Genomic DNA, 15,046 nt, shown 5'->3' on the forward strand with positions numbered 1-15,046 from the left:
CATCAAATGTATTTTTTATCGTACCCATCTGTACTGTGTTCTGTCTCCTCTCGCTCCCTGCCTCCCAGTCCTAATGCAGTACTCAGGCTGCGCTTCAATCACTTCGCCACAGAGTGCAGCTGGGACCACATGTACGTCTATGATGGAGACTCCATTTACGGCCCTTTGATTGCTGTCTTCAGGTGAGAGCCCTCCATTCTGAATAGGAGAAAGCTGTGAGAGGGGAGGGGGGGGGATATGGAAATGGCTCAGGTAGCCTTTGGCACAGCTTCAATAGCTCCGACAATTTTTCCCTTATGCAGTCAAATGACTCCACATATAGGCAAACAAAGGGCCTCATAATTACCATAGTACCACAATGCAGCAATAATAGAAAGAAAATATTGCAATTACTCACATCAGCCCTGAAAACCACTTGTTTCTGGAGCTTTATTGCATATATTCAATTTTCTCCCCCCCAAAGGACAATCTACAAGCATGTGGGTGGCGCTCTTTCATTCGACAAGAATTCATTAAAAAACAGCAATGCCACAATAATTTAACAACCTCCCGCTTCCTACTCTGCTCAATTGAGGCTTATCTCCTGTTGAGAGTTCAGTTGCTTCCAGGATATGAAGGAGCTAATTTGGCCTATTCCAACCAAGGAAAGATTATCTGGCATTTGAATGTACAAAGCCTAGACTTGCGGAGCATAATTACCAACAATAAATAAGCTTCCATTGTTTATTATAGATGGGTACATACTTATGTTGGGGAAAGAAGGCTATATGGTCGCCGCAGGGAGGAGGCTTTGAGTCGGATTCATTTTGGACGAGTGTGCATTCGCGGTGCATTGCATTTATTAAAAGAGACAAGCAGAGCAAATAAGAAACCCCCAACTGTAAAACCTCATCAAACAGATAAAAGCAAAATATGGCTCTGCACTGCAATGGTGTTTCACTTTAAGGCTAATCACTGTCATAGTTTTAGTAGGGCCTGCAATTGCTCAAATGGAATCTTTTTTTTTTTGCCTTTAGATCAGAGTGCATAAAATAAAGCAGCATTTCAAAATGCTTTTAACATTATTACTTCTTTTTTGGGGGGGTTAGGGTTACTGTCTATCTTTCTTTGTCTCATTATCTTTCTGTCTCTTTCTCAGTGGTCTAGTAGTACCAGAGACGAGGGGCAATGAGACGGTCCCGGAGGTAGTGACGACGTCCGGCTACGCTCTGCTTCACTTCTTCAGCGACGCTGCCTACAACCTGACCGGCTTCAGCATCGCCTACTCGTACGTCCAGACGTCAAACGTCTTTCACTCTTTTAATCATCTCTCTCACCCTTCTGAGTCTGATATTTAAATGTCTGACAACCCCATTGTACACTATATATGCCCAGCACCAATCAGCACGCAAAGTTAGCAACTAGCTAACTGGTGATGAAAGTAGATCAACTAGCATCTAAAATAAAGAGCCATATTTATTTACCCAGGAATTGGTGGAGACCACAAAAAGAGTGTACATTATTGAACATATAACTATTCATCAAATGAATGACACTGTAGCTACATGTCTGGATGCGTAAGTAGGTAGCTGTTTGGTAATACCATAGCAAATTGTTAGCTTGCTTTGGAGGGGACACAAACTTTCTGTACATAGTGCATAAATAGTATATTGAATAGGTTCCAGTTTTTCTTCATTTTGTTTTCACTGCCCATTTATGTTTAGGACATTTAGTACTAAAAATACCCCGTAGTCAGCTGCCGTCCTGTGAAACGTCACATTAGCATCAACTGAACACTAGCTAATATGAGGTTGTCACTTAGCTAGTTCATTTGCAACGTTAGCTAGTCACTTCTACAGCTACAGCTAGCTAATTGACCCTTTTTCACAGCTGACATTTTGGCAGCTCATTGCAGGAAAAGCACAGGTGTAATTAATAACGTTAATGACGGTTGGTAGCTTGTTGTGAGTGCTGGCTCACTTGCATGGGGGTCATTCGTATGTTCCCAGGGTCCTTGTTGTAAGAGATCAGTAAGGGCTATCTTCACAGTTCAGATCAGAGGGGGATAGACGCTTAGGTTTCAAGTTCCTCAGCAGGCTATAAATGAATGGATGAAGGATATTGTGAATCTGCTTTGCACAAAGAGCATAACAGAATATCAAGAGATCATCAACAACCATATATGACGGCAAAAAATACAACATAAAACATGAGCATCTTAAGAGCATCATAAATAAACAATAATTTGGAAAATCGATAAAGGACATCAGTTGCAAGTAGAAGTGCAGAGTTCATACCATGTGTTTGACGCTTGTTAAGCAGCTGGATGCGGTGCCTCTTTTAGCCTTCATCCTGAAGATAAAAGTATATATTCAGGTCATACTAGAAGTAGTGGATCTGCTATGATCCTGTGAGCTAAATTAAGTAAATGAATTAAATAAGCTGTAGGTGGCTAATTTCATTACATACATTTAACACTTGACCTGAGGAAAAAAAGCAATGCTGGAAACATAAAACTCTTTGATAGGTCTCCTTAATGAGTCCAATTAAGAGGATATTGAACTGGGGAACCTCCGACCCGAGAATGAATAACTGGGACACTTAATGGAACCGAGTCATCGCTAATGAAATTTGTTTCACCTGCTCCTGCTGAAATGAATCAAAATGTCTGCTGTTAAAAAGGTCCGTTGTACCGGCTGTCTGAAGGTTTGCAATAGTTTTATCCTGTTAAGTTAATGATAGTTTGTCCGTGCATCCTTTCATATGACTTTTGCTAAAAAAGAAACTCATTAGTATGAGGCAGAACCAGTGCTTTTATTATACTTAAAGCAACTAAAGGTGCTTTTGAGGAAAGATTGTGGTACTACATTTAGTAAAAAACGACCCAAATAAAAAATGGTTTCAACTTGAGCTGCTTCATGCAGTCATCCAGCTGCTATCTAAGTGCAGTTAGCAAAAGCTAAAGCTAACATTAATGTCTTTGCAGTTTGCAAATGTGAACGCACATTAAGATGGCTTGCTCCAAAATGTTAACGTACATTGGGTTGTTTTAAGCTGTTTGGACAATAACGACCATGGTGTCTGGTCTTTGTTGTACTGCTTTTGTTTCCCAACCTTACTCAAAGGTCACTTGTACAGAACAGTACAGTACAGTACTGTGCATTCTGTATGCGCCGTGTCACCACATCTTACCCACAGACACCAGCCAGGCTGCTTTGTGCCAGTAGTGATGGGCCATGATGGAAAATGGAATATGGGTATGAAAGGCTAGGGTTGGCTGGTTGGCACACAGCTATTTTCTGCTCACAGAAACAAAAATGGAACATTAAGATGTTTTTTTTTATCCTTCACTCAGCAAATGTGTCAAAACATCTGAAAGTCGCTCAGTTTTAAAGGATCAAAAGTAAAAAAAGAGGTTATAATGTTATAAAACTGTGAGATAGAGATATAGGAAAAGTGTTACTGTACTTCTAGGTAATAGACCATTTTGATATAAGATATGAAAGTCTGTGATTAGTTATTGGAGCTGGCTAACATAATTTCATCAAAGTTGTGAGCACGGTTTGTTGGCACATGTGCCCATAAACTGTCCGAACCGAACTGTCAATGCATGTTTCGTTGGGGTATTTTTTAGAGATTATAAACGATTAAGAAATATAAGAAACAATATTTATACTTTTAAATTAAGGAGCTGTATTTAGCATTTTTAACATAAATATAGCAACAAAAAAAGCTCTTTGCTATGTAAATATATAGTGCAGTAATATCTACCGAGGCAGAGAAGGAAGTCGCTGTCCTTCAGTGTGTGCTGTTATTCAACTTCTCCTTGCTCTGGTGGTCGCTGGCACGGCGTGGCATGCTTAAGTGCATGTTAGTGCGTGCGAGTGTGCCTCACTGGTTAGCTCGCGGCCTCTGCACTGCCCTCACATGGCGGTTACAGCTGAACGGAGAGCGTCGTTGCGGAAGCGCAGCACCCGACCCTCTGGTCCCCCCCTCCGTCAAACGCCGTTAGCTCTGAAAGCACTTTTTGCTGTAGTTCGCACTGTTCGTGCCGTTAGCACCATTAGCTGTGAGCTGCCGGCTAGCCGTCGCCATGTTGAGAGCCATTGAGAGGCAATCTACATGCTCCCAATGTTGTATCTTGCATCTCATTATTTTCAGTGTTTTTTATTCGACATTTCTACTGATGAATTAAATGTTTTGTAACTTTAGCATCTTAACATTGTGCCAACCAAACCCAACGTGATGGGGCTGGTTGGCATAAATGACTTTAAATCCCCTAATTTTTAGAAAAACATTTGTCTACATTAAAACATATATACTGGTAGCTGAGACCTAAACCTCTCAGTCGCTGCTGGTTAGAATATTCTGTCAGAAATTATACCTGAGAAATATGGCAGAGAGTGAAAAGTGTGCCAACATGGGAGGAGTGAGCACAAGTTACTGCACAGTCCACAACCTCGAGGCTCTCAGCACGCACACACACACACACTGAGGATAAGGGGTTGTCATGCCGACCCGCTTGTCACAGCAGCAAAGCTTTTTGTGTAAATGAAAAGATGATTGTCTACCTCTGGTCCTTGACTCCTACTGTCACTCTTTCTCTTTCAGAATCAATATTTATCTGATATTGCAGAGAAATAGTGTGTAATGTTTGGCAAATCAGCTTGGTAATTATGTGCCATTTCATTTTGTCACCTGTTATTATAGGTCCTAGTTTCGGGAACATGTAATGGTCCCTCCTTTGTGTAATTTTCTTTATGTCCTTCTAGCTGAAGCATCTCTCGTTTTTTCCCTTTTGAATTATATCGGTCTTGCTCCATCTCTCTTACATCGGTTCTTTGTATCATTATGTTTAATTGGCAGACACTTTTGTCCAAAGCCACTTACAATAAGTGCATTCAGACTCGATAGGAACAAGAGGTGAAAATCTGAAAAGTGCCCCTCTCAAACAAACAACTGAGCTCAGTGCTACGGTACATCTGCTTTTTTGTGTTCTGATGTTAATATTGTATCATGGATCCAATGGGTCCAGTCATGCTGAAGAATAATGACTTGGAGTTGGAGAACATTGTCCTTCTTTAAATATTGCAAATTCTTCACGGCTATTTGTTTTCTAAATTGGCTTCCAGCTTTTTTGATAACACAAAGTTCTGGTCACTATTTTAACCATTGTTCAGTTAAAGTTCTTTTGTGTCATGAAGCCGGTTAACTCTCAAACAAATCGAACTGCAAGTTAAACTGGCCACATGGTATAAGTGCAATAATACACTCTGAGGTGTCTTGTCATGGGGAATTCCTCTGAGTTCATTATTTTTGAATATCAAGACTGTTGATGTTCTGTAAAAGTCCAACATTCAGTCTCCTTTTAGCTCTGCTTTGGTCTCCTCCAAACTCCTGAGAATCTATCTGACTCTTTAGCAGCTGTAGGTTCCACTTTCTTCAACAGCTCATTGTGTCTGTCTGTGTTTTTTTAACCTCGAAGAACTGCCTCCACTTCCTGTCTGTCTGTGTCTCCTTCAGGATAAACTCCTGTCCCAACAACTGTTCGGGACACGGCAGATGCAGCACAGCCAACTCGGTCTCGGGCCGAGTGTACTGCGAGTGCGAGGAGTACTGGAAAGGAGAGGCCTGCGACATCCCGTACTGCCGAGACAACTGTGGCAGCCCGGGTCACGGCTACTGTGACCTGACGGGAGAGAAGCTCTGCGTCTGCAACGACAGCTGGCAAGGTGAGGGAGAGAGAGAGAGAGAGCTGGGCGGGGAAGAGGAAGCAGCGTTTTATCAGAGGACATTAATCAGGTTTATGGATGAACTTGATGACGTGAACTGAGAAACTCTCTGGTCTTTTTGGAGCTCAGCCAGAATGGTGAGACGTGTCTCTTTGGCCTGGAGCTAATGGGTTTTGTCAAGAGGTTGAGGAAGGAAGGAGGAGGAAGATGATGGTGAAGATTTAAGGACAGGAAAGGACATGAGATAGTGTGATGTGTGTTCTGAACTAACTTAATTTAGTACTGCATCTGTAATGTTGCTGATCCCAGGAAGCATTGATTTACTAATTTTAAGGTCGAGATGTCTGGCTTAAAAGTGGCCTACATTTGGTTAAAAACTCAAATGTTTACATATGGTTACATATGACAGTATTCAATGACTATATTTCATCATGTAGTGAGGACCTGTTTCACATTGGTATGGAAATGCTGTTTAAACAGCGGTTTAAAACATTTACATTTCCACCTAAATGAGTCTGTTTTATGATGTTTGTACAGGTGATTTAAGCATCACATCACCAAATCAATGCTTCCCTGGACTTACTGTGCAACATTTGTATTAATTCCATATGTCATTGTTGCACCTCCATATAGTTATTCCACAATCGGTACAAATGAGGTCAACGCCAGTGTTTATTTGTTCTGGAAACAAATACCACAGTCCTCATGATGCCCGTAGTGAAGAGGATCTTTTTGATGTTTCAGTTTTGTTCATTATTCAGTGAGAAAATGGAGCTAAAGGAAACAGGAGATAAAAAAAAAGCACAACGGCAGCTGTTTTCCTGTTTATGCTCAACATAATGTTGCCTGATTCAATATTGTTTTGTGTCGTAAAACAAAAGATTTTATGGGAAATCCATTACTTGGCTTCATTATTTTAGTTGTTTATGTTGCATTTGTGAACACTTTGCTGTTGCTCAGCAGCCCGCAGAGCACCTTTATGATACATCGGGTATCTGACTGAAAACTTTACACTGTTGTGTACTTGTGTTGTTTTTTTAGAAAGCTGGCCATATCTATATAATGCAACAGATTCCAGGCTTATACAGATTAATGATTGTTTACTACATGAAGAATCTTCTCTTTGTTTTCTTAGTTTTCTGAAGCATCAATTTAGAGACTCGATGCCAAACACACAATATTGATATTGGTATTTTATTATTTTTAAGTCATCAACACAACAACATTCAAATACAAATTGTCCTGTGCCTGGTTTACCTGACAAACCTGTTTCTACTCTCAAAATAACTCAGAACCAGTTTTATCCGTTATTATTATTATTATTGTTGTTGTTTGTATTATCATATAACCCACATTACGGTCCAGTGAAGTCAGATCAGATGATGAAGTGCTGCCCCCTTCTGGAGAAATAGTGTTAACACACGTTCCCTGAGAAAGAGTCTTCTGGTCTATTTAGTCTGCAGACATGTTAGTAAATCACTGAATGAAAAACATGGAATAGTGCCTGAACTGTGTCACAACCACATCTTTGTTGTGGCTTTAGTATCATTAATGTACGGCATATATATCGTCCCAGCACAAAGTCTGCAGGCGTGTTTTAGAGTTATGAATTTACACTTGTGCTCGTAAATGTCGCGAGTGACGAGTCTCGTAAAATAAACTGAAAGTGAAGACGTCAGCGAAGACGGAGAGAGATGCGCGTGTGAGTGTCTGTCTGTGGGGGTAATGAGTCAGGTGGGGACAGTCACACAGCCTCAGAGCCCCAGAGCAGCCGTCTAATACACAAACAGTGGGGGTAATAAAGGGGCTGGTCACCATAGCAACTGCCTTTTCACAGCAAAAAAAAAAAAAATATTATATGTTTTTGTGCTAAAGAAAAGAGCATGTTCTGTCTTTCTCCTCCACCCCCCCTCATCCCACTGTCCACAGAAAGAGAAGTCTATTTAAATGCAGTTTGCATGCTTAATGTTCCTCATTTGTTACCTGCTGAAACATAAATCAGCCCCACCGGCCTCATTAGACCCCCCCCCGGTGATTTTAGCCTCTTAACTGCCACATAACTGAGGAGCAGGGAGGTCACCGGTGTTACAGAAGAGGCTTTTACAGAAAACATGATCAACTGATCTTATCTAAAGATGTTTAAGGTTAAAATGTTTCTCATTTCGGTTTTTGGAACAGATTCTTCCTCTTTGTGAGGCAGACTGATTCTTCAGTAAGCGGCAGTGCCGACTTGTTTCGTAATCGGTGAATGCATTGTGAGCAAATTACCTCGTCAAATAAAATATATTGTGTGCGACTACTGGAAGTTCAGTAAATATAAAGTTTATATGGTTGTGAACATTGACTATTGACAAATAAATACTAGAGGGAATTTTTACCAATTAAATAAAAACAAAATGAATCACATTTTTCACCTCATAGCGTCCTGAAAACTTCAAATGTGACTCTATTGTTTACCTGCAGTGTTCTGAGGTCACTTTGTGACACTCGTGCTTCAAACCTCACTCATCATTCTTATGACTGTGGTTTGTGGCGGTTAAAGATGCTAATTAAACAAAGTGTGTCCCTCCTCCCTCTCTGTGACTCAGGTCCCGACTGCTCTCTGTCCGTTCCCTCCACTGAGGCCTTCTGGGTGCTGCCGAGCGTCAAACCGTCAGCTCAGTCTCTGGGCCGGGCGTCCCATCGGGCCCTGGTGCACTCTGGGCTGATGTGGGTGGTGGGAGGATACTCTTTCAACTACTCCAACTACCACATGGTCCTCAAGTAAGCAGCAGCAGCAGCAGTTTGACTCAGCAGCCGTCTGTCTGTCCGTCCTGTAAAACTGATCTTAGGGAGACGAAACATGCCTTTTTTATTGAAAAATAGGCTTTAAAAAATGTACTGGATGCCGCTTACTGTTAAGGTCTTGCACTCTGTTTATTCTCTGATTCATTTCCGTGTACAGCTACAACCTAGAGAGCAGTACGTGGGACGTGGTGGCGGTCAGCAGCGGTCCTCTCTACAGATACGGTCACTCGTTGGCTCTGCACCAGGTAATACAGCTGTCGCTGCTTCAGTTCACTCATAGAGGAACACAATACAGTGCTGATACACTGATATCAGATCAAATATGTACAATGCAGTCAAGTTTTTAATTTGCACTTCACGCCTCCACAGACACACACACACACGCACACTTATAAACACAGACGGACACTACAGGGTAATACAATGTAACTAATAGATATCACCATGAAACGTCCCAAGTTGATTACTTAGATTAAGACAACACATTTTGAATGACACGTTTTTCTGATATTTTATGTGCAGATGTGCAATTGAGGAATTATCTTATTAAATAGGTGATGTGCATTTTTTTCACGAACAGAAGTCTGAACATTTGATAAAGCCCGGTTCAAAATCTTTCATTTTGTTAACATATTAAGAGTCAAAGCTTTTTCACTTTTCTGAATATCTTTTTGTATCACTCCATAAATCAGATATACTCTCAACAGCCATAAAAAAAGTCAATTTTATGTTCAAATATGCTATCGAGGCATTATCAAATGCTAACTTTTTTGAAATTAGGAGAGATTTACACACCCAAATAAAGTAGTAAAATAAACGCCTTCATGTCAGTTTTGGATGTTTTCTTTCCAATAGTCCAAAAGAAGATGATGTTATGGAAGGAAAATAGCACAAAATCTCACAAAAAAAGCACAGAATTGACCAGAGCATAAAAACATGTTTTTCGCCTGAGGTGTCTTAATCTGCCAATATCAGTATTTACTCTACTTTTCCACCAAAGGTTCAGTTGGAAGTTACAATATTTGGGCTTTGGTGTGCTGTCTTCTTCAATGTCTGTGGATCAAACAGAAACAACTGCACACGTTTGTACAGTTTGTACAACACCAATTAGCATCAATCTTCCTGCCAAGTGTCCATCAGACAGACATAAAACCGCTGTCGCTGTCTTGGTTTGGACTCCTTCAAAACAGCTTTACTTTACAAAAATCAAATGATGTTGCAGCTCATTTATAGAGAACATCAATCTAATCTCAGCGTAGAACCTCATGTTATTATAGAGCAGTGTGTGCATGCCACTGATAGCTGAGGATGCTCCGTGCTCTGTGTTAAATCAATGTGTATGAGTCTATATGCTCACTTCTAAGTGGTACTTTAGGATCAAAAGATAAGACAACAGAAAGCACTTTGTGTTTCACTCCATGAAGAACCTGTGAGTGGATTAAACTGCTCATCAGTTGAGTTTTACTGTTTTATCGTTGTTGCTAATTAGATTTTTTTTTGTATTATTAATATCCACAAATGATTTAATAACGAAAGTAATCATTGGCTCTTTGAAGCATTTACACTTATTTAGAAGACCGGCCCATTATTACCCTTACTTGTGAAGAACAGTCATCCATGTGTCCCGTATATAAATCACTCTCTCAGTGCAGAGCATCACATGAAGTGTCAAACACTGGGACACGTGCTTACATTTTTGTTTTGAAAGAGGTAATTTGATAGTGAAGGAGGATAAAGATGAATGTCTCTGTTCTGCTGTGATGAAGGTGAGATTTGATCCGGAGGAGGTCAGGGTGTCCCACGGAAAGCCTGGAGAGGATTTGTAGGCAGCAGTAACTCTTTGCTTGTTTGCTTTAACTTTAGAGGGTAGGATGAAATGAATGACCTCGTTTCATCTCTGCAGTGTGTCGCCTTCTCATGAAACCTCTGAGACTTGAGCACACACGGCAGACACGCTTGTTTCATTTTGATCTTAACGAGTTACTGAGACATTCCAGCCAGACCTGCCGACTCTTCACCTCTCGCCCTGCAGTTTCACGCTGATATTTTAGGTGCGCTTCTCCACGGTTGCTGCATCGCAGACAGAGATGTGGTGACTCAACAGTTGCATGGGCTGCTCTGATGTGAGGTACAGTGCACATTATCGCATGTTAGTCTGTCATTACAGACTTAAAGGGGCAGTCTGTAGGATTTAGTAGTGTAGAGGTTGAGGATTGCAACCTACTAAATACCGCTCCACTCACCCTTTCCAAGTGTGTCCGAGAACTATGGTGGCCTTCAGGTAACGTAAAAATGCAAGAGCCAGTGTTTGTTTTGTCCGTTCAGGGCTACTGTAGAAACACTCGTGAAGAGGACCCGCTCCCTTTGTAGATACGAGGAGCTCATGCTAAGCTAACGAAAACACAACAATTCTTAGATTCAGGTGACCATGCACTAATGAAAACGCACCGATAAATATTATATGTGTCACTTGAGATAAAACCGTGTCAATAATTGAGCATGAGATATTAAAAGGTGCTGGTTGGTGGATGTAGTTTTATTTGGAGCCAGGCCAACGGTTTCCTCTTGTTTCCAGTCTTTGTGCTGAGAACAAAATGCCAAATTGTTCATAGCGACCACACCAGCAGACGCTAATGGGGATCCCATTAACGGTAAACGATATGCTTATTGGAAGTGCTGCTCGCACGGATGAATGGTTCTGGAGATATGCGAAGGGTAAACAGAAGGACTTTCCTTGCTTTATAGTGAGATGCTGCTGCTACAGCGACATCTATTGGCGAAATGGCACCAAACATGTCATGGTCACCCAGACATTGTATCCTCAAATGTCACCCGAATGTGATCGCAATAGCACAAAGTGCTCAGGTGATATTATATCTTTTTTTGGTGATGTAAACCCCGTCCACAGCACTTGAGCAACATTTGAGGGCCAGCTATAGTAAAACTGTGCGGAACATCAATAATCAGAAAAATCTACGTTTCACGGCTTGATCCAGAGATGTTTTGTACCAAATGTAGTGACGATTGATCTAAATGTGTAGGAGGAGCAGCAAAAAAACTGATTTGGACACCAACAGACTTTACAGAGTTACAAGCCAAAAAGTAATGCACCACATTCGACAACACACACCCTTGGGTCCCCAAAAACCCACCCACCAAGTGTCATGGAGATCAGACGAACGCTTCTCAAGATATGCTAAGAAGAGAATCCTCGCCTCATAGTTAAGTATGCCAGTGTTGTTTTTACAGCTTATTGCACTGCACCCAAGTGGCCAAAAATCAATAAGTTTAAAAAAAGGAGAGTCAAAATGAACTCAGGCTGCTGAAGCCTCATTTCGGCTTCAGGTGTACTGTAGAATGTTTGTTTTTTTAAATAAGGCCTCCTCCTCTCAAACCATCATTTTTTACCTCAGAGGCCAACTTCCCCATTACCATATAAATCAGGGGTGTCAAACATACGGCCCGCGGGCCGGATCCGGCCCGCCACGTCATTTTATGTGGCCCGTGAATCCGCCAGCAAAAAAAAAAAAATGTAAAAGTCGGACAATTTACAAATATCCGTTGTATCGCGCACGGCGGAGCTCCTCCCCGATCCGCACGCGCCGCGCACACCTCCACCAGCGTATGTGGCAGCAGCAGCAGCAGCAGCAGCCCCCCTCCCCGCCGACGAAGAAGGAGCAACCCCCCCCCCCCCCCCCGCGCCGACAACCGGCCCTTTGGGGGCAACCATGATGCTGATGTGGCCCCAGAGCGACAATGAGTTTGACACCCCTGATATAAATGAACCGCAGCTCTGAGGAGCTTCTTCACAAGTGGAGCTGTGGCTCTGTGGGAGCAGCGTCCAAAGCTCAGACAAAACGACAGATCATCACGTTCCTCCTGAAAAACATCATCAAGAGTCTTCTTCCTCACGCAGGACGACATCTACATGTTTGGCGGGAAGCTGGAGGCCAAATCGACCAACGTGACGGACGAGATGTGGGTGTTCAACATCCCCCGGCGCACCTGGTCACTGCGGAAACCAGCCCCGCCTCCTCCCTACGCCCTGGAGGGACACAGCGCCCACGTGGTGGAGCTGGCCGACGGCGAGCAGGTGATGCTGATCTTCTTCGGCTACTCGCCGACCTACAGCTACATCAACAAAGTTCAGGAGTACAACATCAGTAAGTGCACCTGCTGACTCGGCTGTCATCGATTTGTGTTTATTACATTTTTTTCTTCTTTAGTGATTGTTTGATTGCTTTTTATTGATGGAAGTCAAACACAAAGGGAACCCATTGACATTTCCCAGAGGCCATATTGAGTTATTTTAATTAATACAGACTCGTTGTCATAATTGCTATTTCTAAAAATAATTTCATGTATATTCTTACTTTGAGGATGGATCGGGCAGAAATTGACATTCTATGTCATTCTATGTCAACACCACACAAGCTCCAGTCGTGTGATGAACCAGTTCATCCCACGCTTATCCTCATTATTTATGATTTGAACACACATGTGGCCAGAAGACAGAATGAGTTCAAATGACTGGAGGATCGCTGCTCATCGAGCAGAGATCGCACAGCTGTAGCAGTTTCAGCCTCGGCTTCTTCTGTCTTATTTTAGATATCAGACGTGTGAATCTCAGATTTAAACCTCAAACAATTCTCTCCTAAAACAATCTTTTGGACTGGACTGAAAGTGAAGGGAATGGACTGGACTGTGAGCCAGAGCTGATCACACAACATCAGTGTTGAACTCCGTGCAGCCAGGCTCCAACACAACGGTAGAAAAGCTCCCCAGAGTGGCCTCCGCTCTTCTTTAGGTTTTGGAGTGTCATGCTCAGCCCACAGATGGGTGTCATATTTAGTTGTTCTCATACTTATTGTGCGTCTGCATGCGTTTATTGCCTCCCTGATTAGCCAGTAGATGGCGGTATCACACAGTAAACCAACAGCCAAAATTAGAGTCGAAACACTCCGGAAAAATAAAACGCATGCACGCACATGTACACACCATCCATTAGACATGCATCCCGTGTGTGCAGCTACACACACACACACACACACCTACACACACACACACACACACACACACAGAGTGGTCATTAAGAGGAGGTGGCACCCAGGCTGGAGCGTCTGGGAGAAGACAGTGATTAATGAATCCAATGCATTCTCTCACTCTGTCTGTTCTCCTCTCTCTTTCTCATCTCCTTTTTCTCCCTCCTTTCATCCTCCAGGCCTCAGTTTATTACCCCCCCCCCCTCCGTCACCTCCTGATCCTCTCCCTCACCTTTTCTCCTCCTCCTCTCCCCTCATGTGTCTATCACTTTCATCTTCGCCCACCTCCACCTCTTCCCTCCTCCCCCCCTCTCTCTCTCTCTCTCTATCTGGCGACGTCACAGCGTTAAGTCTGCACTGAGCATCATTAGGCTTCAGAGGCTAAGAGTCAGTGCAACCTGGAAACGAACAGAGGGGTGCGGAAGCAGAGTGTGACTTATGAGGTAAAGGGATTTAATGACCAATCAGAGAGGCAGGTTCACAGCAATTAGCTGCCAGAGATGAGATAAGAGTTGACCTTCTACTTTCTCCTTGTGTCTTCATAGTCGCCCCTCTTTCTTTCTTTGTTTCGATATTCTCTCTTTCTCCCTTTCCTTGTCAGCAATGTTAAAATGTCAGATCCTAAATGACCTCAAACACATCTGCATTGTATTTTTTGTACTGAAATGGCTTGTTCCTTATGCCAATATAAGGATAAGCTGAATTAAATCAACAGAGATGAACACATATGACCAGCTGTTGCAGTTTATGGTGTTTTGTGAATTCTACAGAGAAGTTAAATCCTCTCTCAGCTTCTTCTGGACCACAATGTGCATGGAATCATTGGAATCACCCCTGGAGTTGCTTTAGCAGCCATTTTTGCGATCACTAAGTTTGCATTTGGTGTACAGTTCTGTCTCTTTCTGTTTTCCTCTGTTCAGGCTGTCCGGGCTTCTCTTTTTGTCTGTTTTGTTCTGACCTTTTCCGAGGAGTTTATGTTTTGGCTGCTTCACAGAATTCTTTTAAACTATTCAGTTGATTCCAGTAAAGTTTGGTGAAAAGGTCGGCCAAGAGTCAAAGCCATCATATGACCATTTCTAACAAACTTATATGTGTTTTGTGTTCATGTTTAAACAGTTCTGGCTGTTAAACACATCGTTCATTTTGACCATGTGCAGCTATCGATTGTGAGCGATCCTGCGATTTGTTTTGTAATTTACAGATGTCGCTACACAGAAACACAACCATTTAAATGAGATGGTGATTGGTGATCTTGAGTCTGAATTCTTGAATTTTTTTACAAAGGCCTGAGCATTCAGAATGTTCTGTGTTAAAATGATAGCTGTCGTCAGCCAGTGGGTGTATTTAGATGCAGATTCTTGATGCAGATTACATTTGAAGTAAAAAAAACAAACTAATATGGGGGATTTTGTGCTTTCCAGTTCATTTTGTGTCTTTGTTTCTCTCTCCCTGCTCTTACTACTCGAGCTCTCAGGGTTTACCGCTCCAGATGACGGCTCGTTTTCT

The 15,046-nt window shown here is 42.2% G+C and overlaps 1 protein-coding gene across 1 annotated transcript in view; it reads left to right on the top strand.

The window, feature by feature from the left end:
- Nucleotides 1-15,046, top strand: part of atrnl1a (attractin-like 1a) — a gene marked incomplete at both ends in the record, with an annotated part of 208,612 nt that overhangs the window by 28,753 nt on the left and 164,813 nt on the right. Inside the window, 6 exons of the mRNA XM_079168380.1 lie at nucleotides 69-182; nucleotides 1,139-1,267; nucleotides 5,503-5,711; nucleotides 8,300-8,474; nucleotides 8,656-8,743; nucleotides 12,415-12,661. Coding sequence (XP_079024506.1) covers nucleotides 69-182; nucleotides 1,139-1,267; nucleotides 5,503-5,711; nucleotides 8,300-8,474; nucleotides 8,656-8,743; nucleotides 12,415-12,661 — 962 coding nt within the window. The remainder of the gene's footprint in view (nucleotides 1-68; nucleotides 183-1,138; nucleotides 1,268-5,502; nucleotides 5,712-8,299; nucleotides 8,475-8,655; nucleotides 8,744-12,414; nucleotides 12,662-15,046) is intronic.

The sequence above is a fragment of the Pholis gunnellus genome (assembly GCF_910591455.1).
Source record: "Pholis gunnellus genome assembly, chromosome: 11".
Taxonomy (NCBI): Eukaryota; Metazoa; Chordata; class Actinopteri; order Perciformes; family Pholidae; genus Pholis; species Pholis gunnellus.